The following is a 23684-nucleotide window of genomic DNA, read 5'->3' as shown; positions in this document are numbered from 1 at the left end:
CCTGGTTCTTGGTCTAGACATGAATGTCACTGACGACTTCCTGGGGACTATTTTGTGTCTGAATGGTGACTTGTAAGGATTCAGGTGATGGGCCAAACTGGTTTATGTAGTGAGTGTTGTTAGTCCACTGAAGACTAAACAGCTGCTCCAAGTTTCTATCACCTCCAGTGAAAACAGGTACAACTTCATCAGCTTGCAGCCAGTTTACAGTAAATCTACTCCTTGAGCTGTGGTCTAACCTGGTTAAGTGTCTCCTGCAGTCAGGTCTGTTACTCTTGTATGTGAAAATAAGTCTTGGTGTGCTTTCTGACTTACTATAGTGGAAATAAACCAAGAAGGTCTTTCATGTACAGGCTCTCTCACCGGCATGTATTAGTAACGCTCATCAGCTTTTGACTGGAACTTTGATGGCATAATTACTCTAAAAGGGTAACATATTCAAAACTACCTGTGTGACTTGGGGAGTTAGATTCCTAAGAGTCTTAGTCATCATTTTAAACAAGAATCAGCTTTTTAAGCTACATATACTCCTGAAAGTTTTAAGAAAAGGCTTCTGTTTATCTTGTCTTTAAAAATACCAGTTTCCAGAATGAGAGTAGCAGCTCTGCCACTCAACTCATTTCAGATATTAAATAAGAATGTTGAAGAAACAATCAGAAAAATACTGTGGTAAGTAGAGTCTCTTGGATAATCTTAATAGAGAGGTCCAGGAGGTAAAAATGTACTTTTCAGTCATCTGACAGCAGGATGGATATGAGCATGCATTTTCAGCTATGTCTTTAGGACAGCTGAGAGGATGGATGATGTCTCAGCTATCGCTGTAGCAAAACATACATTTCTCCAGACAGGATTTGGTGCACTGAATTCAAACAACTTGTGACTGGAACCGGGGCAAACATGGTTATCAGAAGAAACAGATAAACTAAGAAAACAGTCTTGCATGCTCTGTTTGTATAGGTAAGGCTTCAATTTGCTGTTAATCCTAGGGTTCTTTTTGAGCAGTGATGGATTAGTCTTGATACTTGTGAAATTTTTAAAGCATTCCTGTAACACTTGTAATGCAAAACATATTTATTTTGCAACATACCTGTGAGATAGGGACCTGCGATTTATCTCACTTGTACAGCTGGGGAACTGAAGTATTCACTAAAGCTAAACACAGCACACAGGATTGATCACACAGGAAAGTCTGCAGCAGGACAGGCAGCAGGGTGCTAAAACAGGGTCTCAATTCCCATGGAAACGAACAAGCTCTGGTCCATGTTTTTCCCATCAGGTTCTTCCTTGGTGCTTCTGAGGCACCAAGGGGGCATTTGTTTGGCTAGACAACGTGGACTTGGGCTTTTCTAAGGAAGAAAGCTCAAGCCTGGTGATGGAAGGAGGAAGATAATGTATGTCTGGAGGAAGATGAGGAATGGGGAGCATCTCCCAGCTAGAGATGTTGCCGCCACCCCCACTTCTTCAGTGAGTCTGGTTTCCCCCATGCTGGCACGGGCTGCTTCCCAGCTAGTGAAACTATGTTCCTCTGGGCAAATCCCTGCTCTTCCTGTGCCCAGAGCCAGCTCTGCTCTTCTTAATAAAGTTGATATGAGTGGCTGGCCCGATGATGGAGCCTTCTGCCCAGCTCCACAGCCTTCTGTTGTCACTTTGCTGTGTCTCTGTGCTGCCTGGGCTCCCAGAGGGAGGAAAGCCACCACTACTCCATCTCTGCCTTGTGAGGGGCACCAGTGTTTTGGTTTGGGGGAAGGAAGCTGTCCAAAGCTGGCAAGAGGAATTTTGTGTTTTGAGTGCATGGTGAACAGTAACAATATGAGTTTTAGTGCTCAGAATGTATCCAAGTTTATAGGATGCTATATTTAAAAGAGAGAAAAAATGAGTCATGGGGAACTATGCTAATGCTAAGTATTTATGTCTACCTCTTGTGAGGCTGAAGGCAGCGGGAGTTGTGCAACATTCTTGGGAAGTGTCTAGAGGGTTTACGGATCAAAGTAAAGCCCACTGAAGTCAGCTGTAAGTCCTGCTGTGCCTTGCTCGGGGTCCATATCGTGTACCATGTGTTTGGTACAGTGAAATATTCTTCTTGGAAAACTTGGGAGTGCTCAGTGCTGTTGAATTCCCTGGGCTTGGGTAGAAGCTTGACTACCTCCCAGTGGTTACTGCGCTGCTGCTGGAAAGTCACACTTGGGTCGCAGCCAGGGAAGGGATGTCACTGCTCCTCTTGGGCCGTGCCTGCAGCACTGCAGGAATGGGTACCTGCATCCTGAGTGGGAGCAGGCAGAGCCTGGGCATGTCTTACTTCTTGTGCTCCTCCACAAGAGCTACAGTCCCAAGGAGATATAACATTGGGGTCTGCTGTGGCACAAGCTGATGGAGCTTTTCTTTCAGAGCCAGGGACACAAGGATGTCAGGGTTCAGATACTTTCACTTATGGCATGTCTTGACACTGATTCAGTTGGTGCTTGTTTTATTTAAAAGTTCCTTAATGAAATAGCCATCTGAGAGTGCCAGTGAATTCAGCTTTCCAAGTGTCAGCATGGCTCAGCTCCTGTCACAGGTAGAGGAAGGACTGGAACTAGGATTTCACTGCTGGGTGAGCCAACAACAGAGGATGGAGATAGACTCTGTGAACAAACCCTGATAGCACCATGTGCCCAAAAACCGCAGATTTGGTAACAGCAAGGGACTCTGCAGCTCCTCTGTTTTGTCCACTTATTGAAAGGAGGAGGTTTTGAAGTGAGCAGAAAATAATTATTCAAGTGAAATCTTCAGCTTTATTGGACTCTTTCTGGTTGTTTTCTTAGGATTTGGATTTTTTTAAGACTTGGTCATATCAGTATGAAAATGAGCGTGTTTAAGCTTCCTTTGATGTATTTTTCAGTGGTACACTATTGCAACCTGTTCTGTTTTTCAGTGTAAGGGGTGCTCTGGTTGGTGGAAACAAATTCTTGCTCATCTTGCAAATGTAAGAGGGCTTGAATAGGGATCTGCTATTTGCATTGCTGGAAGCACATAGCCTAATGATGAGTCTGATAGACAACAGCTGGAACAGAGACCCACCCAGCTCAAGTTAAAAGGATGTTAATGGACATTGGCTAGTGAGAATCCCATCTAGTTTTTTACTTGAACTGGCCATCCCACTTAGAGATATGAAAACACCCCCTGTAGCATGTCTCCAGGCATGGGAACTCCAAAAAAGCATTTAGAGGATGTGATACAGGCTCTTTGCCAGTTGATTGTTGGGACACAGAATGACTCTGAAAGAGTATGAAATGACAAAAAGTAACAGGATGCAGATGGAATTTAATCTCTCGACACATCCAGACACTGTTATCGGTCTGTCATCTGTACTTAGCATACCCAGATAGCTCATGAGTGGTCTGCATAGACAGCTGGCAATTTAGTAAAGATTATGATCTTCAGAAAATATGTAGCTGATGTCTTGTGTAATACTTGGTATCGAAGTATTAGTGCCACCAAAGTGCAAAACTTGCCAAATAGGACTTTGGAAGAAATTGTTCAGTACCAAGTGCTCAATCCCAGAAAGAGTCATGAAGGATATTCACAGAGCTTGTGCTGTGTGGTGATGAACTGGGAAAGGGGAGATCACTGAAGGAATCCTTTTGTCTCAGTAGTTCTTGCTGCCGAGCTGCAGTTGCAGACAGAGTCTGGTTTGGTGGCTGCTGGTGTTTCATGAGGACAAAAATCCCTAACTAACCTTGGAGCAGGAGGAGTCACACCCCACTGCTCTGGGAAAAACCCTAAGCTGTTGTGAATTGTTTTTGTGAAACAACAATGCAATGTCAAGTACTGCCATTGTAGCTCTCAAAGTAGTGTGTGATCTCAGTATTAAAGCACCTGCCTATGTCTGACATAGCTGTCCAAGGCAGGTATAGCCCAGCCTGTGCACTTCACTTCCACCTGAAGAGACCTTGGTGGTGAAGGATCATGACTGAATTTAAGTCCAAAGATCATGATGAGCTGTAGCGATGAGGTGGACTTGAATGAGTGCTTACAGCTCTTCCCTCAGAAAATATTTTGTAGCTCAAGGGCAGAGCACTTTGAGAGAGACTTCTCTGTTTCCTCCACATGCTGTGGATGCTTTCAGATCTAATCTGCAAACAGGTGAAATGACAGGCATGAGGAACTGAGCAGACAATTTGCTTTTCTGGAGGTTTGGGCTGGTCTGAAGAGATACTGAATGTTCTGTTAAGATGCTCTGCTGAGCATCACTTCCTCTGCACATCCTGCAGAATGGCTCTACAAAGCACAAAGAGGCTGACAAGCTGCTGCATCACCTCAGTCCTGTGAACAGCAAGGGTTTTGTTACGTGAGATTTACCTGTGAAGTATTAAGTCTGTCTTCAAAAGTTTGACTTGGACCAAATGACTGTGGAGCATGAAAAGACTTTCATGTTAATCAGCAAAGTTAGCTAAGAGAATATATAATTCCTTATTCTTTTTGCAGTGTAGAAATTCTGTTTAATTAAGCATCTGGGATTTGAATTATTTAATAACACAATAGTTTCAATCTACTTTTCTGTTGGGAAAGATCTCCAACAACCCCATTTTATTCCTTGGACTTTTAAATTATGAGTTTCAGAAACATTTCGAACCTCAGGAGGATGACTTACTGGATCCAGGAGGACAGAGAAATAGGACTCATATTTTAAGGTCTCCTGAGCACAGCAAGTCTCTCCCTGTTGTTTACATACCAATCTCACAAGAATATGGAAATAAATGCTAGGCTTTCAAAGCAAAGGAGAAAAATTGCATTTTCGGGCATATCCTGCATCGAAAAAATGTTTGGTTTTGTACAGCATGAAAATAAATCCTTTTGCTGCGCAAAACACTGGGAGCAGTTGGATGGTTTGGAGGTCAGATTGCCTCCTCTGGTTTGGGGTAAAAGCGAATAGAACAAAGTAACAGTAGTGGCAGTTCATGTGGGCTTGGAAAGACTCTGAAGAGGTGGACTGGCCTAGCTGAGAGGTGGGAAGGGACAAAGAGGAGTCACCTCAGCCATAGCAGTGAAGGACTGCTGAACTCTGGCAGTGACTGGAGGTGTCACCTTCAAGGCAGTGATGAAAGAGCTGAGGAAGTGCCTGCCAGTGTCCATGGTTGGGGCAGAACTGCAGGGGGCCCTCATGGGCAGCAGGAGATGAGGGACTTGCTGACAAAGCCTCTTGGCCCCAGCAAACTGCTAAAACATCTCCCAACCTCAGGAGCACTCCAGCTCCCCAAGCCCTCCTGACCCCAGGCTAATGCATTCTGGCTTCTGTTTGGGACTGGTGCACTTCAAAAGCCTTGTTGATTGGAGGGGTGGGTGGACACTGTGGGTGGAACTGGTGACCCAAAATACCATTTCCCCTTCCTAAGGCTGGGCGTATACCAAGCTTGTGTCTCTGTGTGGTAAAAGAATATGAACCAAAAGTGCTGAGAGATGCAGTGGTTAAATTGAAACATGCTGTGGCAGGATGAAAGTAATCTTGTCCCTTACCAGCCCTTAATGCTTTGGGGCTTTATTTTATTTTTTTTCAAGTGGCTGTGATCCATGCTGTTTCTATCTGTGCTTTTAATAGAGATATTTTTATATGCACAGACATGTCAAGATGCCATCGGGGTAAACCATCCTATGTTGTATTATAACTCACCAGGTCAAGATAAAGTAACAATATCTATAGTTATGTTTCAGCTAAAATTTTATGTTTGAAGTGTCATTGAAGGTGATGAAGCGTAAGAGAAAGTCTCTTACATGGAGATCATGTCCCTTGCGGATAATCCAGTAGTACAAAGAAGGGCCAAATCCAAATTTCTTGGTCTTTTTGTGAGTCTGGTATGTAATCTATGATGCAAATGAGAGATTTACCTGAATTGCCAAGACTAAGGCAAACATCTCTTTGCTTGGTGTTTAAAAAATAATGGCATGCAGAGGAATGACATGAGATCTACCCTAAGGTTAGAGAAACAGAATACTGCATCTGGCTATTTTTAAGGAAAGACCTTGATATCTTGACTCAGTTGCAACTTTGCAGCAGGATAGCTGTACTTCAGAGCTGTGTGGTGGATGGCATTTAAAAATGGATCTTCCTGGGCTCTCATGGCAGAACCTAAACATTTCTTTGGAACTTCTCAGTTAAGGTCTGTAGGAGATTGAAACTTAGAAGAATCTGAACAAGGAAGTGTTCAAACAGAAGAGCAGAGTAATTAAACCAGAGCAGTGCTCTGGAAGAGGACCAAGGATTCTCCTTTGAAGGTAGCTCTTGATTTAACTCAACAGTCTAGACTCAGAAACTTTGTCCAGTTACTTTGCTTTATTTGGTTCATATGCAATCTTACCTCTGAATCAACCCTTTCCATTGCCCAGGGTAAAGCACAAGCCCTGTACTGTTGTGGGAGCCAGTGCTCTGTACCACGGCAGGTACGGCTGCAGTGGACAGTGGCACTGTAGTACCACTCACAGCTAAAGAAAAATTAGTGTGTCCAGCTTGAGTAAATGATGAGCAATGTGGTGATAGCAGTGTTTAACTGGTGCTTTATCCTCTCATCTCATCAAAGGTCCTTACCTTCCCCTTTGCGAAGACTGAGTGGTGTGTTCATTGTCTGCATTTCTCTGGGGAGGGAGGTCCTCAGAGGGTCAGCTATAGCCCAGCACATCTCCTCATCCTTCCAGGATAGCATCCTCTCAGGGAGTTTTACTGAAGTTTCTGCAAATCTGTCAGTGCCAGCCTGATGATAAGACAGAAGGCATCATCTTTGGTGTGGGGCACTGGCAGCCTGAGTACCTTGAAAGCTGTCCTCTGAAATGGGTATAACCATGTGTGGTGTGTTTCTCCCATGTGAATGCTAGATCCAGTTTATAGGGCAAAAGCAGAAGCTGTTATTGTTTGGTGTATGTGAAAGATGCTTTATGGCAGTGACAGTGGAGGGTGTGCCTCTCTCTTTTCTTTTAACTTGCAAAAGAGTCTGCTGTTGCTTTTTTTTTTTTCCTTTTTTTTCCCCCACCAAATGGTAATGTGGGTTTTGGGGGAGTTTATCTTTCCCTGGAGTTGTGAGTGAATTTCTGATGTGATTGCACAGAGGTAGTGGTTGTTGGAGCCCTGCTGTTGCCTCATTCATTGGAGGTGCTTCACTAGAGTGCAGAACACTTCTGAGGTATGATTTCCCATAGCATGCTAATCCAGTGAAGTGCTGTAGACTCACTTGCTGGCACTGTTTAAATCCATAATGCAGCACCACCTGCCAAACCACAGGGCATAATGGAAGTGTTAATGAATGTTCATATATACCCTCCCACACGGCTGCAAGTTGAATGACTTAAAAAGTCGAGGCAGAGAGTTTAGGCTGAGCATAGAAAGAACCAGGCTTAGGGTATCCTGGTGCAGGTCTGTGCTGAAACTGGAGGGTGAGGGGCAGGCACAGAGGTCTGAAGTTGGGTCAACTGACCTGTAGGGTCCTTTCAAAGATGTGTTGATTTTTCAAGTGCTTCTCTATGGATTCATCCACTCATGACACCTGAGAAGAAACTTGGGCGTTCAACAGCAAAGTGCAGGTGCTGAGCAACACCAGCTGGGACCCCAATACCTCTTTTCTAAAGGGGTTTCCTTGTGAGATGCTTCTCTCCAGTGCTGGCAGAGTGAATGCACTTGACAGAATGGAGGACTTGAGTCATGCAAGGGTAAACTTTGTTCCTCAAGGGTGGTTTGGCCAGTTGCCCACTGGTCTGAGTGTCAAGGTAATGTGTTTGCCACTGTAAGGCCTTGTCTAGGCTGGCAGAGAGCAGGGAGAGAACTGACAGCCGAGGAGTTTGCCAAAGAGAAGGGCTGAGAAGAGGCACCAGGCTGGCCTGGCATATGGCTGGGATGCTGGCAGTGCACCCTATCCTCAGGCAGGTTCACTGGGATGCTGTGGCTTCACAAAACCGTGCAAACCACGTGTAGGGCAGAGGGCACAGCCACCCCTCACCCTACTCTTCATCCCAGTACTCAGCCCCAAATTCTGCCCACACTCCCCTTTGAGACAAGGCTGTTAGATTTGCCAAGTACAGAGTCAACTCCCCAGCATGCTGTACGTAAATAAGAGGCTTATGCTCTTGGCAGACACTGTAACGAGCCTGGAAAAAATTACTGTTACGGGTCCTGGGCCAGTGATGTGATCTTGGAGTCTTCCAAGTGACAGAGTAATGACATGGACCTGGGAAATGCCTTGAATAACCTTCCATGCAGTTCTCGGATTTAGATTCATTCAATTTTGAGTAAAACAGGCCAAGTGCCTATTTGGGTAAGCTTAGGAGAGGGCTATTCCTTCATCTTCTGAAGTCCATGCTGGTGAAGCTGTACTAAAGCTCTGGCATTACAGACTAGCATACTCTGTGCTCTTCTTTACCTGTAAATGAGTATTAGATGGGTTGTGGGGGAACCAAGAGGACTGTCCTCAACCCAGGAGCCTGGGAAAATTTACAGAGAGCCCTACAAGCCTGCCCTGTGACCCGGGGTATAGAAGTGTTGCAGAAACATCAGTGTTGCCCCACAACTCACAGATAATTTCAGGGAACACTGTGATGCAAAGAGTGAACAGGCAATGTATCTGTTTTTTCCATAGGATATGGACAATAACAGTCTTTTTGCCTAGGAAGGACACAATCATGAGTCAAGTTTTAGAGAAGATTTGCAGGTGGAGGACAGATTTTTGGAAATGGCCTGGAGATCTCCATTCTCCTCACCTTCTTCCATCTGCTGCTGGGACTTGACAGGATTCACCCATTCCCTCATGAAAATGCTATTACCACAGAACTCCACAGTCTTCAGCTCTTTGCAGCTGTCTAAGAGACACAAAGTGTGTTTGCCAGGAGGGAAGGGAGTCTTTAAAAAGCCATTTATATCCTGAAGGACATCCACTAGCAACACTGGAGATGTAAAAAGCATTAAATACCAAATTGAACCTGACTGGAAGACAAACTTGGAGCCAAATACATTGATTGATTTGCGGGAGGGTGACTGGAATGAGATGGCCCTGTACCCTTTCTCTCCGTTAACCATCTCCAAGACATCCATAGGTGCCATGAAGTTTGTGCATTGGCTCAGCCGTGCCTGCCCTATGTGCAGACAGCACAGTGCCCATAAGATTGCAGTGCAACAAGCCATCCAGGAGCTGGACAGAGAGGTGGATGGACCCCTTGTTTTGGCAGAGGGAAGTGGGGCTGTGGTGAGCAAGGCAGGGTGGAGCTAAGAGGACAGTCCATGCTGGGTAGTTCTTGGTGCTACTTAGAATCCTCTCGCAGCTCTGTGCTGGGGTACATGAATTCATTGCCTGGACCACTTCCACCTGCCCAAGGTGAAGCTGGATGAGACTGGGAGGGCTGTTCTGGGAAGGCTGTACATCTGGCTGTGCCATGCACGTCTGGCTGCATCACCAGTGTCAGGGCTGCATGCAGGTAGCAGAACATTTGGGCTGCACACAGAGCATTGCTGGAGCACTTGGTCTGTTGGTTCAGAAACCTTACTGAGCCATGTAAGAGCATAAAAACCATCCAGGGCAGTGAATTTGGGGTCTTTTTATTGGCGTGTCAGCAGGCTGGGATGTGTAGGAGGGAAGCTGCCCATTTCCAGGGATTGTGTGAGCAGGAAGGGCAGCTATTGGAATTTTAAGCTGCTTCCTCCACTGTAAATTTGTTCTTGCTGTGTTATCTGTGGCTGGGCAGGGCAGGGGAACATCTTGGCTATCTGATTTTTTGCTACAGTATGTTTAGGTCAGCTTCATCGGTTCCATGATAACATAGGAGAGGCATTCCTGGCCTCACTAATGAAGAATTTGCAAGAGTAATACAGGAATCTGTCATCCCCTAATGTCTCCTGAGAGCTTTGGAAATAAATGAGTAAGGAAAGGATGGTGGATTTAAACACACGAGAAGTGATGGAAGTAAAAGTAGCTGAGCTATCCACTTTCTCAGGCCCCAGTTACTTTGCAAGGATATTCTCATTTTGTACCTTGGCAAAAGACTTGGATCAGCCTCCAGTGGACACCCCTAAACTGGCAACCATACAATTTTATTTGAGGTCTTAGAGATACAGGAATGGATCTTGCATAGCTGCTTTCTGGTTGCATATCTGGATTCTCTTACAGAACTGCTATCGGCAGTGGTGTAACGACAAACGACCCAAATCTGACTGAAGTGTTGTTTTTAATAATGAAAAAAAATAATCTGGCTTCTGCATCTGACTGTTGGCTTGTCAGAGTGACAGGAATCTTCTTACGTATTTTGAAAAGGGCACTGCATCAGCAAGAGAAACAGGCTGAAGATTAATGGAGTTGTTGTGGGAGGTGTAGGAGGAGCTGCGAGAGGGAAGCAGAGTTCGTTTTAGATTACATTTGTCAATAAGATTGACTCGTGCTGTGCTGCATTTACATACAGATGGGGACACTGACAAGCACGTGATTCCAAGTAAAAATGAGCGAGTCCCTAAACCCAGCCTGGCCTTGGGAAAGCTGCTGCTCAGTGGTACAGCAAGTGCTCCTTCTTACATGGCTTAGGGATTTGCAGTGGAAGGAGATGGGGGGCCGCCTACCACCTAAGCAATTTCCAGTGACGTGGCTTTTATTATTATTATTTGTTCAGGCTATAATTCTGTGTTTCCTGAAATAACCACCACGTATTCATCAGGCAGCTACTGCCTTTAGCTGCCTTTTGTGTGAATCTCAAGTGCTTCATTACTCCCCCGGTGTGTTTGCTTTCTCTTACAGTAAATCTGAGCAGCATCTGTGTGATGGGGGAGGTGATGCAATTTTAGGTTGAAAAGGAGAAAAGGTCTGGCTGGACAGGATGCCAGTGAGGAGCTTAGGGAACACAGCCCTTGGGATACAGCATCTTTTTGCCCAGAGGAGAATTCATGAGGCTGCTTCCAGGACCCACAGCTACATCCCCCAAATTCAAAACCCAACTGATTGCAGCTCTTTGCCGGGTAGAGGATTTTATTTTTAAGCAACAGTTGGTTTATGGCTTTTTTTCCCCCTCCTTTTTAGTAGCAATCTGATAGTGCTTTGATCAGTGCTCCAAAAGGAAATGCCTGTAATTTCCTGTGCAGGTCTTACCAGGTGCTGGGCTCCATCAGATCTCCTGGAAGCTGATGGGAGTTGAGAGTACTCTCACCTGTCAGGATCCCTCTTATTAGAAAACCTCAGAAAGTTGAAATTTCACATTTTCAATTAAGTTGAAAAACTTAATGCCACAACTACAAAGGGCGTCAGACTCTGGCTCCCCACATGACAGATCTCTTCCATGCAGACTTCCCACTGAAGACTGGCAGAGAGTCCAGCTTTTGCTCAGTGTGTCCTTTTTAAGGCATGGACCAGGAAGGAAATCTGACAGACTGGAGGAAACCTGGCTAAGAGTTAATAATCCTTATTTAATAATAATTGTCAGTGGTTGTTCATACACCTACAAGTCCTTTGGATCTTGAAGACTTGGGACATGGTCAATGCCTACTTGAGGGAGGAATTCCTGAAGTTCATTCACTCCTGATCAGCATGACTCAAGGGAGGCAGCTGCCTTCTAAAAGGGCATGTCCTGTGTTTCAAGGATTCTCAGTAGCTCCCAGCCCAAGGGATTGCCTACAACACATTGGGCTGAACTATTTTGGTACCTGGCGAGCGTCTGTGGGTGTGTCATGGTGGTTGTGTGGCTCTAGCCAGCAGTCTGCAAGAGGAACAGAGAGGGAAGTGTTCAGATCATGCAGAGTTTCAGCCCTGGAGGCATTGCATGGAGCTGCTAATGCTTACAAAGTGCCTGGGTAAAGGGTGTAATCGAGTGAGCTGTGACTAGAGGAAAAGTTATTAATTGCAACCGTAGGTGGCTGATAGTCTTCCTCAGCCTCAGGTGAGGTTGGTGTCCTCAGGTATACAGAGCTCTGGCAGGGCATGTGTGAAGAGCCATGAACCAAAGCAAGCTGATGATAGGAAAATTCCCTTGGCCATGGGCTGATGGAACTGGTCAGCATACATACTTACATATTAGTATGTGCTAAATCTCAGCCTATTGCTGAAGTGTTCGTGGGCTCCCTGAAGTTGTCTGCTTTGGAGAGCTGCAGCAGAGGAGGAGGGAGCTGGTAGTTCCCACACAGACCCTGCTGTAGCTTTTTCTGGAGGTTTCATAACAGAATTAAGCAATTTGTGTTGCATGTTGCCATGGAGACCGTAAATCACTGTCGTGCTGGGCTTCTCAGTCAGGGAGCCAGCATCTTTAATTGCACTAACCTCCCCTGCAAATCCAGGGCTTGGTTCTGAGCTTGTTGACCTTCTGTAATAGCTTTGCCCTGAGAGCTATTCCTCCAGGACAGCACAGCTGGAACCAGGGAGAGGGGTGCCAACACACAGAATATCAACTATCTGGGGTCCATTTTATTATTGTCATATGTGGCCACAACTCTGCTCCGATGAACAGAAATTGCAGTGATTTACAGAAGCTGAGATCTGACCCACTTGCATTCAGGGCAAGTTTTGCAAGGAGAATAGGGATTAGATATACTGTGTATATTTTGTGGGTACCTATTTGGGCTTGGTGGTCCAGTCACAAACTAAGCTGAATTTGGGGTTTTTATGTTACTTGGCTGCTCCAAGGGGATAGCTCAGCCCTTCCATTCCATCCCCATGCCCAGACAGGTAAATGGGGTTTTATGCAGTTTATTCTGAATCCATAAAAATATCATTTTTGCTGAGGAGACTCAGCCTCAGTGATACTCTTGGATCAGTGTTTCTCTTTTTTCCTTGCCATCTACCCCAGAAGTAGCCACATTTCTGACTGTCTCAGCATTACTGGCTTGTGCTGTCAGGACACTGATCTTGCCAGTGGGTATGAAGATGGTTGTATAAATCAGCCTCCTTCCAGTGACTTACCCAGAGCCCTGATGGCGTTTGTCAGCGTAGGGTATGGATCCTTCTCTTGGCTCCTTCAAAATAAACAACTATATAAATTGTATGATTATCATCAGAACTTATTAGCGTATTACCACATGCTGCTTTGTATTCAGACAATAGATAAAAACATTTGTGTTTCGTTTTTCCCAATCAGATCTACAGCAAACACGCTTATTCTTGCTCCCATCTGAGGAGGACTGTGTCAGTACTCTTGCCAAAAGCAGATGAAAATCAGCCCAAGTCTTGTGCAGTTGCCTGTAGTGACATAACCAGATGGTGCAGAAGCTCTGTGCACCTTTGGGAGTGCTTAGTGTTTTCCAGGAGGTGATACATGTTGTTTTAAAGGTTTGATTCACTGGATGGTTAAGATGATAATCTTGTCAAGGCATGAGTTGTCTTCTTGCCTTGCTTATCAGGGCAGGTGGAGGGGTAGAGGGACTGAAGTACTTGGCTTTCAGAGGGTTTTCGTTATGTACATGCATGATGGGAGCATGGGACTTGCTGTCTCCGTAGAAAGAGGAGGGTTTCCATGACCAGTAGAAACAATCCTGCAGAAACATCTAGACTTGCTACCTTTTGACACTCAATGGAAGTTTTCATCTATTCATGCTAGCATCACCTAAAATACAGGGGGTTGTGCTCAACAAATCAGACTGCACTTCTTGACTTACTTTTATTTTTTTTATTTTTTTTTTGAGTTCAGTTCCTGCTGTTCTCCCCAGGCTACATAATACTCAGTCTGGTAGCTGAGACACACAGTATGACCAAACTTCTGGAAATGATGGGAAGCAAATGCCCTGATTCAACCAATAAGTGTGTGGGGCAGAGACACAGTTTGTACAATGGGCTAAACATTATTCTAGGACTTTGGGGAGCATTTCATGCAGGATAAGCTTAAGGCTTCTTAGGAGCGATTTAAAGGGGCTGGTACAAAATGTCAATGAAAGTGTAATGCTTGTCTGCCGAGCAACAGCTTGTGGTTTTGTCATGAGGTCAAAAATCTTGTACAAACGGAGTATGTTTTTCACATCCCCAGACTGTCCCCACCACGTCAGTAACAATCAGTCCTTCATACTGCCTGGGCAGAGGAGGATGGGGTGAAACCTTGGCCATGGGCAAAGCAAAAAATTGTTGTCAAATGTGTTGGAAGGGGGGACAGAGTTTTAGCCAGGGTCTGTGTCCCAAAAAGCCTGTGAGAATCATCTGACCCAAGCAGGATTATGCAGAAATAAAAGTTGGTCCTCCAACAAAAATGAGACAGTTGAAATTCATAGGTTTTTCTGCAGCCAAGCCTGCTGCATATTAATGTGTGGTCTTGTAAATATGAGAAAGTTTCTTACTCAAAAATAGGAGTAAGAAACTTTTCTTTGGAATTGTAGTGAAGAACTGCAGTAAGACTGTTTGAAACCTCAGGTGGTGCTTGGCCTTCTTCTCCCCATCCAGCAGCTGTTGCTCCAAAGGTAGTTGAGAAACAAGCAGACTTGATTATGCTTCTTCTTGCTCTGAAAATGTTGGCTTGTCTCAACTTGGACAAGAGGCCTTTGCAGTTCTCAGGCTCAGCAATCTCATCCTCTGTTTCCTCCTTATGGGCTTTTCTTTTTAGAGGAGAAACTAAGCCCTCTCTCAAGGTATGGGGTTTCCCGTGTACAGAAAGAACAGAATATGTTAATAGCCAGCTTGCCAGCTCAAAAGTGCCTTTTATGGTTCAATATTTTGGATTAAACTCAAATAATGATTTTGGAGAAAGGACTAGAGAAACCAGAAACTAAACTTGGATTATGGGATTATGTTCTTGTCTGTTTGAAAAGTAGTCCAAGTTGGCTTTGGGGCCTCTTCAGAAGTGAAGCGTCAAAGTGTTTTGTTTGGAAAACAGAGAAAATGAAAGAATTTTGGGAAGAATGGGGGGCTAGTTTATACTATAGGCTGAAAAAAATCCCATTAGTCAGCATTCAACTTGCACTGTGGGTGTGGCAGTCTCAGCTTCTGTACAACACCTGGCACAGCTGTGGCACTGAGCACACCAGCCTAGTTTGGTGGTTTCTGAGAATGGAAATGTTGAAGTTGTCTTCCTAGTGAACAAGAAAACCCTAGAGTTATTGGGAAGGCCTCCAAAAGCTTGTGTGGGGTGGTGGGAATATAGATTGGGAGCCAACAGTATGGAGGTTCCCTCTGAGCAGTCCTCATCGCCCCTCAGTGCTGACCCCAACCAGCACCTGCAGCCCAAAGGGCACCAGCTAAACCAGAATGGATGGGAGCAGGTGGCTGCAGAAATTGTCACCACAGCTGCTCCTGCTCTGAATAGCTTTTTTCAGGAAAACCAGTACCAAGGAAATCAGCTGCCTTCTCTTGAGCCTTATCATTACAATGGATTTTTTTATTATTATTATTATTATTATTTTCTTTTTAACTGTGTGAAAGACTTCCCAGAAAATGCAGCGGTCATTCAGATCTGGGAGATGGCCACCCATTTCCTTTGTGATTTGAGTGATCACTGCTTCCCACGGGTGGGTGGAGGGAACTGCCTTCCACAGCATGTGTACAGAACCTCCTGCCTGGCTTCTACTTAAATGAGCAGTCACTGCTGCTGAGTGTTGGAAAGGGCTGTTCAGCAATGGCTGCCTCTTCTCTTTTATCCACACACATGTGCCATTGCCCAGTTACAGCTAGTGAATTTTTTTCTTCTTTCTTTTGAGTCAGTTCTGAGGTGAGAGGAGTGGTGTGACCATGCTGCAGGGAGGCTGCTTTCCTGCCTGTTTCACAGCCACAGACACCAGCTTTCCTGCCATGGCAGGGTGGAGGTTTGTTTTTTTTTTTTTTAAAAAAAGGGCAAACCAAAAACCACCTATCATTCCTGGCCTGCTGCCTTCTCATTTTTATTTCTCAAACTTGAAAATGAGGGGGAAGAAAATAGCTAAGTGCATTTTTGTCTGCTGGTGGAGCCAGGATGGGACCTTTAACTCTGGTTCCATCCATCACTGCCAGTTCTGCCTGCAGATCTGGCCCAAGGATGTAACACACCATCTAATGTTTCCTGTACCTTGGGTTAAGCAGTGAAGAATAGCACAGCTCTGTCTTACCAACGAGATTTGGTCACTGGCAATGGGAAACTGTCTGGAGATTGACAGCTGCACTCAGCCAGGGTGATTTTTGTCATGGTCATGTGGATCCAGCCCCTATAGGAAAGGTATTCAGTAAGTTTTCAGTCATAAGTTTTGCATGTGCATTTGGTGGCAATTAGCAATCCTTGTAGACAAGTCAGGAGTAAACAAGCCACAGCAGTGGAGTTGTCTGCACTTCTAAGTGCTGGGTTTGAGCTGGGGTAGAGCTCTTGGGAAGGGTCAGTGCAGCAGCTCCTGTCTAAAACGATTTTGGATGAAAGGGCTGCCTTCATTCTCACTTCTTAGGCAGCAGGTAAAAGCTGCCTTATGCATATTGCCCTGTTTTCATTGCTGACGAGTGATTGGAGATGATTTCTTTCTCCAGCAGGTTTAGCACACTGGAAGCATGGCTACAAGTGCTGTTCCCAGCGAAAACCTCCCCACATACAAGCTGGTGGTTGTTGGAGATGGTGGTGTGGGGAAGAGTGCTCTCACCATTCAGTTTTTCCAGAAGATTTTTGTGCCGGACTATGACCCAACTATTGAAGACTCCTACCTGAAGCACACAGAAATAGATGGGCAGTGGGCAATTCTTGATGGTAAGCAAGCTACTCTTGTACTTTTCATTCTAGCTGAGCGTAAGTGCAAATAGACGTCCCACAGCATGTTGTGTCCTTGTGTCCCTCCTGCTCTGCTGTGGGCTGGCAAATTTGAGCACAGGCTGGCCTCTGAGCTGTGGTGCATGGTCTGCAGCTGGTATCCAGCAAAGCTTCTGCTTCCAGTTGCGTTGTTTCCAGTTCTGCGCAGAAATGTTTCTTGCAGGACTGTAAAAACCTACAGATAATCATTGACATTTAGAGCAGGCTTCTACAAAGAGTGAATTATAACACTGCCAGGTGGCTATTGCTAATGATACTTCATTGTGGTTGAGCTCATCCCCTGGGAAATAACAGTGAGTGGGTAACTGAGTGAGGGTTATAACCAGAAAGAACATTTAATCAAAACTATTGTCCACTGACAGTGAAGAATTGTTACACCTCTTAACTCCCATCATTCAGGTGTGATGTTTTCATCTCTAATTACCTGTTTCATTTAAATACTGGTAGGGAACCAGCCTAGAGATCTGTTGTAAGCAAGAGTTTTCAGTTCTTTGAAGAAAAACTGCCTTTTTGTTTGTTTTTTCTAACAAAACAAACAAAAATGAAACAGAAAACACAAACAAACAAAGTGGAACAAAAAAAACTGCCACACTCTTAAAAAAACCAAAACCAAAGTTTCTTGATTAGCAGGTGAGGAGAAAGCCCTGTATTACCTAAAGCTGCAACTTGTTTGTTTGTGCTGCATGAGTCAGACTAAACACAGCTATAAGGGGAATTTCTCTGTTAAATGTTGTAAGTTTTTTGTTTTGCTTTATACAAGAATTAGGTAGTACATAAAAGCAAGCAAATATTTTGTGCCTTAATTACCAAAGTGCATGGATGTGGCCATTAACACAACTGAACTAAATCTAGCCTCACTTGTGCCAAGTTCCTACCTCCACCCTCTTGTCAAGAAGGTGCTCAAGATCTTAGATGTCTCTGCATATGTGTTGTTGCTGTGTGGGAACAGAAAGCTGGGAGATTGTCATGAGTGATGGAATGTGGATGGCGGTGGGATTTGCTGTGAAGAGTGTTGGCTTGGTCTGGAAACTTGAGATCTTACTCACACTTTTAAGGATTTATCAGATATGTGAGTACAAATGGCTGCAAAGTCCTTACAAGAACAGCCTTTACTCAGTATTAAAAACCAAAATCAACAAACAACCAAACAACGTAATCTTGCCAACACTTGTTCATTTGAATATGTTAATAGTTGATGTGAGGGAGTATTTGTGAAATTGGTGCTGAAATGTGTCTGTCATTGTCATCTGCACCAGCGATACCTGCTCCCAGTTAACCATCACATAATGTACCGGTGCACCTTTATTTTTAAAATGCTAGTGCTGTATAAAAGAAAAATCCAATCCTTCTGTAAATTAAATCCATTGTTTTTAGTCCAGAATCCAGCCCTCTGAAATGAGCAACCTTTACCTCTGCTGGTATGCCCCGTGTTCTGGTATAACAGTACTAGCTGCTGTACACATTGGTATTGGCTGAAACAGTCTTGGCTTTGTAAATTATTTAAAAGTAGAAAAGGCATCTTTCACTGAATATTTGGAATTTTTGTTTAAACAAAAAAAAACCCCAAAACACAAATCTGACCTGGGTGGGAGTGGAGAAAGAAATTGTTTTTCAACAAGCAGAAACTTACCCTTTCTTTTAATGAAAAAGCCTTTCTTTTGCTCAGATGGAGTTCAGTGGCTGTACTTGGCCTGAACTGAATTCAGCCATGGCCTTGAGTGGCATGCTGGGAATCCCTGGCTTTCAGAGTTAGCGTGCCCACAGATGCCTCATAGCCAGAGAAGAGAAACTGCAGCTTCTCCTCCTCTTTCCTACCACTTGAGATTCTGAACAATCAAAATGTGGGAAGAAGGCAATATTCTCACTTGGAAAAGCATATGAGTCTTTACTCTCAGCTCAGTAGACACAGGGCATAAAGACTGACTATCACACATGTCTTCTGCCACAGCTCTCTGTCATAAGATTTGGATCTAGGCTATTCTCAGAGGTCACCATCTACTGGGACAGCTGCTCTTGTTGTGGTTACATGAATCACTCATGGTATAAAATTAGGGACAAACATGATAGGAAGGGTAAAGATGCATCATGGTGAATTCTAGACTTTCCAGTTGTCCTTTATGACCAAATCCTTTACAAGCTGATGTTTCATGCAGTGCTTGGTAGGGAGAAGCAGCTGCCCACCCCCAAAATAGGTTTTAGAACATGAGACTACCAAATGAGGATATAACATGAGGGGATGCATAAGTTTCTAAGTTTTCAAATGAAAACAGTTATTATTAAAAAAAAGCCAAATACATTGACATCCAACAACTTTAAAAAAATAAAAAAAAAAAAAAAAAAGGGAAAACAGCCCACCCTTTTCCAAGCTGTTGCCTGAGCAGTTTGTACAAAGCATCTTGAGCATTTTGTAACTGTACCAGCATTATGTTGTAGAAAACCCTTCTGCTAGCCAGCTTGCATAAAGCATTTGGCTTCCCTCCATGAAGACCTCCACCCACATTTATTCAATAGCAGTAACTGGCAGTGTGATGAAATGTTTGACTAGCATTTCTTTCCTTTGCTGAAATCTCTCACTGAAAGTAGGCTGAAATGAAATAGGCTTTTATTTCAGATTTTAGATCTTGGAGCCAAACTTACATTCAAACTCCTACTTTACATGTTTGCTTTCTGTTTTGGGATTGTCTCTGTACCTATTTTTCTCACCAAAGAAGAGTCTGTGATAGTTCCCTGCCTCCCAGATGATTGTGGGACCTGTGCTTGTTGTAGTCAGGTCCAGCACTATGTGAAAACACTTCATTGTTGACCTTATGCCAGCTTTAGAAGATGGTCAGTGCAGTATTTGGAGGACAAGTGCTGTAGAGTGGAAGAGGGCACTTAACCCAAATCAGAGATGCACAGGCAATTGGTGACTCGCCCATTTTTTGCTTGCTGCCACTCTAACAAACATTAAGAGCAGCCTCCATTTTTCTCAGCATATGTTATCTCTATTTATTCCCTGCTGGTCACACTGATATCAGCACAGTGATGTGCTCAGTGAAATGCATACACACACAGGTGTGTACAGACACATCAGGTCAGAATTAAGTGGGGGCCAGGGCTAATCTGCTTTGCTCAGCTTTTGCTCCAGCTGAGTTGCGATGATTAATTTTGTACGGTCCTTTCTGTGCGCAGGCTAACTTAGCAAGTAGCAGAGGATTCCTTGTGGTGTGGCTGCAAACTGCCAGTCTGGAATTATTAATCTGGGAGTGAAGCCAAAAGTGGAATACCTTAATATGGCAAAAAATACCCAGTGGTTCAAAATTCCTTTTGGCTCATAAACCACACAGAGGGAGATGAAGAGAAGACCACAAGTACATGGCTTGGGCATGTTGGTGAATTGAGCTGAACTCTTGGCTGTCAGTAGGGCTGTGCCAATTGATACCAGCAAAGCAAGGAATTGTGTATCCCGTGCATCCCTTTTTGTCGAGGAGTTTTGCTGCTAATCATCCCTGGGCAGGCTACTGCTTGTCTGCTTTTCTCCTCAGGAAACTTGGGAATAAGTCAGCCAGGAGGCCAGAGGGAGATCAAAGGTCACTTCAGGCTTTCAGGCAGGAGGGTTGGTTTGTGGCTCACTCTCTTTTGTTTTTATTTAAACTTTCAGTAGCATCATTGAGAGCCTTAAAATTCAAATTAAATTTGTACTTTCATTCTTTTATTTGTGTGTACAGTATTTCCCCTCCCTTAATTGCTAGGATTTTGCAACCTTGAAAGAGGGGTTTTTGTCTTGGGTTGTGAGGAGCTTTTCCTGCCAGGAAAATTTTGATGTTGCAACATGGAAAACACAAGGCTTTGAATATTTGCCCTTTGTTAGAGAAAGAACTCCTTTAAGGGCTTGCATCTTTATTCTGTTTATTGATGTGGAAGTCTTTCTTCTAAAGGCCCCCTCTTCTTTTTCCTTAAAAAAGGACAAGGACTCAAGTACTTGGGTTTTCCATGTTGTAACATCTGTGTATTTAGTTAAGGCACAGAAGAGCTCATAAAAGCCTGAGTGTTTCCCCATCATGGGTTTTCTACTGAGGAAAGCTGTCATGCCAGAGGCAGTGTGGCTGTATCTGAGAAGCAGCAGAAGCATCAGAGTGACAAAGTGAAGAATCTGCCTTGCCTTGTGCACAACAAGGGCCCCTCATACCTCTTCAGGGTGTCTGGGGGTGTCGGTATACAGAATATGAGCTGAGTGACTCCAGTACTCTGCACAGTGCCCAGAATACCAACTCCTCAGCTGAAGCCATTGGCTGATGGGGATGCCCTCTTGCTGCTGATGGAAGGAAGACTGAGACTGTGGAGGTGGTTTTCTTCAGCCTGAGACTCTTTAGGTTGACTTGTCAATTCAAGTCAAGTTTTCGCTTGAGCTTAGGTTCAAAGCTGCAGGGCAGTGAAACCCAAAGGCTGAAGGACAGAAAATGGGTTAATCTGCCTGTCTCTTCGTCTTTGTCCCCTTAGATGCCATGGACAGTGAAGAAACTCTCTTGAGGTGACCTACACACCCAGCTGCCTGGCAATGTAAAGATAAAGACGTAGGAGGAAATTTTGCCTAGGTATGAAAAGAGTGAGGAACTCACCTGCACAACTAGATCTGAGCTCCCTGAAGGCTGGGAAGGCTGTAATTGAATCTGAACTGAATCCAGCCTAGGCTCCAGAAAAAGCAATGCCATGAGTTCATAGTATGTCTCTGCCCTTGGTTTAGATTTACACTCCTTTGTCTCTGGACAGGCACTCGGAGCACTGCCGGTTGCAGAGACATTGACACATAATATACCTTGAAGCACCAAGAGCTTCTGTTTTGGACAAATTTGTGTGTATTCCTGGGCTCCTGTGCCTGCTCAGAAGAGCTCTTTAGGCAGCTACACTCTTGTATAACCCATCAGGATTCACAGGAAAAGGGTGTGGAGAGCTCTAAGGGGGCAGGAATCAATTAGCAAGGAGTTCACAGCAGTTGGGGGTCACATCCACTGGAAAGTGGAAAAGGCCATCTCTTTGCTAAGCAACCTCTTTCCTGCAACACAGGAGACCTCCCTGCTGGGCTCTCACAACGTAATTGCTCTTAGTTTAGTCTCCAACTGGCTTCACGATAGCTATAAATGGCTTTGCCCTCTTTGGATGTCTGTTCCTACATCAGACATAGTCCTTGGTTTCTCTCTCCTTCATCTTTACCCATGTGCTTTCATTAATTCTCCTCCTTGCTTCTTCTTTGGTCAAGTTTGTGGGAACTTTACCAAGTTTTCTGTTGGAAGTCCCTGACCATGTGCTGTGCAGCCTACAAATCTGATTTCAGTTCTTGGAAGAATGATGTAGGAGAAACCTACTGTGTTTTGCTTCAGCCTTGTTTCTACACTGCCAGTGAGACAACTGCTGGTTTAAAGTGTACCAACTCACAGTTCTCTAGTCATGGTTATTTCTGCGTCCTCTGGCATCCTGTCTGCAGAAAAGGGAAGTTTAAATGAAGGTGAATGCTGGCTAACATGCTAAACCTCCTCACCCCTTAGGGAAGCCAGTCACTTTCCCAGTTCTACCTTCCCAAGTTTTCTCCTTGCACTTTCCAATTTCTGTAGGTAGGCGTCTTCTTGAAGCTTTTATGCCACAAGATTACACCACAAGCAAAGCTGCTTACATCGGGCCCTTTTTCAGTGCTGTTGTGGTCCTATCCTGCTTACAAAGGATTCAGATTGCATTCTCCTCTGTTGTTTACTGGAGGGTTGTCTTTATGAAGAGCACATTTAAAGTTAAAACAAGGGCCTTCTCTGGCCATCCACAAGATGCTTAACTTTGCATGAGTAACCTATCTGAGATTACCCTTAACCTTCTCTGCTGTGTGTCTTTTACTTGCACTTTCAAATTGCCATTTTAAATGCTGCCTGGACTTGCTCACCTTTCTATCAAAGCTGCAAGTGAATTCCCTTTAAATAGCAGCTGCTGCCACAGCAGCTCTGCCTGTGTTTAGTGTGATGCCATGGCCAAGATCCAGGTGTTGTAGGAGCAACTGAGCAGAGCCCTGTGCAGTCCCTTGGGTATCCCCACAGCCCCCACCAGGCCTTGCCCCCTCTCTAAGGGGATGCAGCACTTTGGAGGGACAGCAGCTGGGAATGGGTTGATGGGTGCAAGAGCAGAGCTGGATGCTCCTCGTGCTTTTCATGGAAGGTTTGCAAATGTGCCAGAGCAAGGGGAACCCTCTAAGCAAATTACCATGCAGGATACAGCACATCCATCTCCACCTTCCTGCCCACAGTTTGTGCTTGGACACCTGCCCTGTCTCAGGGGGAGGAAGGGCAGGAAGGGCCAGCTCCTGGAGAGAAGCTATCCCACTCCACCACAAATTGGGTATGTGTATTGGAGAGGGGAAAGCAGTGGGTTTGTGTGTGTGGTGTTGTCAGCTCCCAGCCCTGCCCTGACATCACATTTAGCTGGTGCAGGAGTCAGATGAGGGCAGCCCAGCCTCTCCATACGGGTTAGGCAAGTAGAATTAATTTCCGCTTCCGTCCTAACTACACAGTCCTGGCCTTACTCCATGGTAGCAATTCTGCCCAGGGCATAGAAATTCACTGGCACATGCAATCTCTTTGGTCTTTGGGTTGCTTTTCTCTTTTGTTTTTCTTCTTTCTTTTATGCAGTTGTTAAGAATAGCCTGGATACCTTTGAGCTGAGGCACTTGTTTCCTAGATTGAGGGGAGAAGCAGGATAAATGGCTATGAAGAGACACAGGTGACTTTTCAACAAGCTTAGCAAACAAGCCTAAGTCTCAGGGTCTCTGCAAGGGCCTAGAAGCTCTTTTTACCTTAAAGGCTCATGGAAACAGACATTCAAGACCATTTAGGGCAGGCAAACAAATGAGGCTGAAGGCTTACCATCACCTTCCTTAGATCTCCCAGTCTTCCACTATAGCTGCCTTTCCTCCAGACATGCAGTGAGGGGGTGTGGGCTGGCTCGTGGGGTGCAGTGTGACATGCAGCGTGTCCATCTGTGGCCCCCTGTGCTGATTCAGCAAAGTGGTC

The 23684-nt window shown here is 44.7% G+C and overlaps 1 protein-coding gene across 4 annotated transcripts in view; it reads left to right on the top strand.

Annotated features, from left to right (window-relative positions):
* The window catches only part of MRAS (muscle RAS oncogene homolog), a 38878-nt gene that overhangs the window by 5134 nt on the left and 10060 nt on the right, over positions 1 to 23684 (top strand). For 3 of the 4 annotated variants that reach the window (XM_051787039.1, XM_051787037.1, XM_051787040.1), the window contains one exon: positions 16386 to 16599. In XM_051787039.1, coding sequence (XP_051642999.1) covers positions 16407 to 16599 — 193 coding nt within the window. In that variant the 5' untranslated portion in view covers positions 16386 to 16406. The remainder of the gene's footprint in view (positions 1 to 16385; positions 16600 to 23684) is intronic. The other variant, XM_051787038.1, reaches the window with a different exon arrangement.

The sequence above is a fragment of the Manacus candei genome, unplaced genomic scaffold, assembly GCF_025592945.1.
Source record: "Manacus candei isolate 608988 ecotype Guabito, Panama unplaced genomic scaffold, ASM2559294v1 h1tg000023l, whole genome shotgun sequence".
In the NCBI taxonomy this organism is placed as follows: Eukaryota; Metazoa; Chordata; class Aves; order Passeriformes; family Pipridae; genus Manacus; species Manacus candei.
This window is presented reverse-complemented; position numbering and strand designations above follow the sequence as displayed.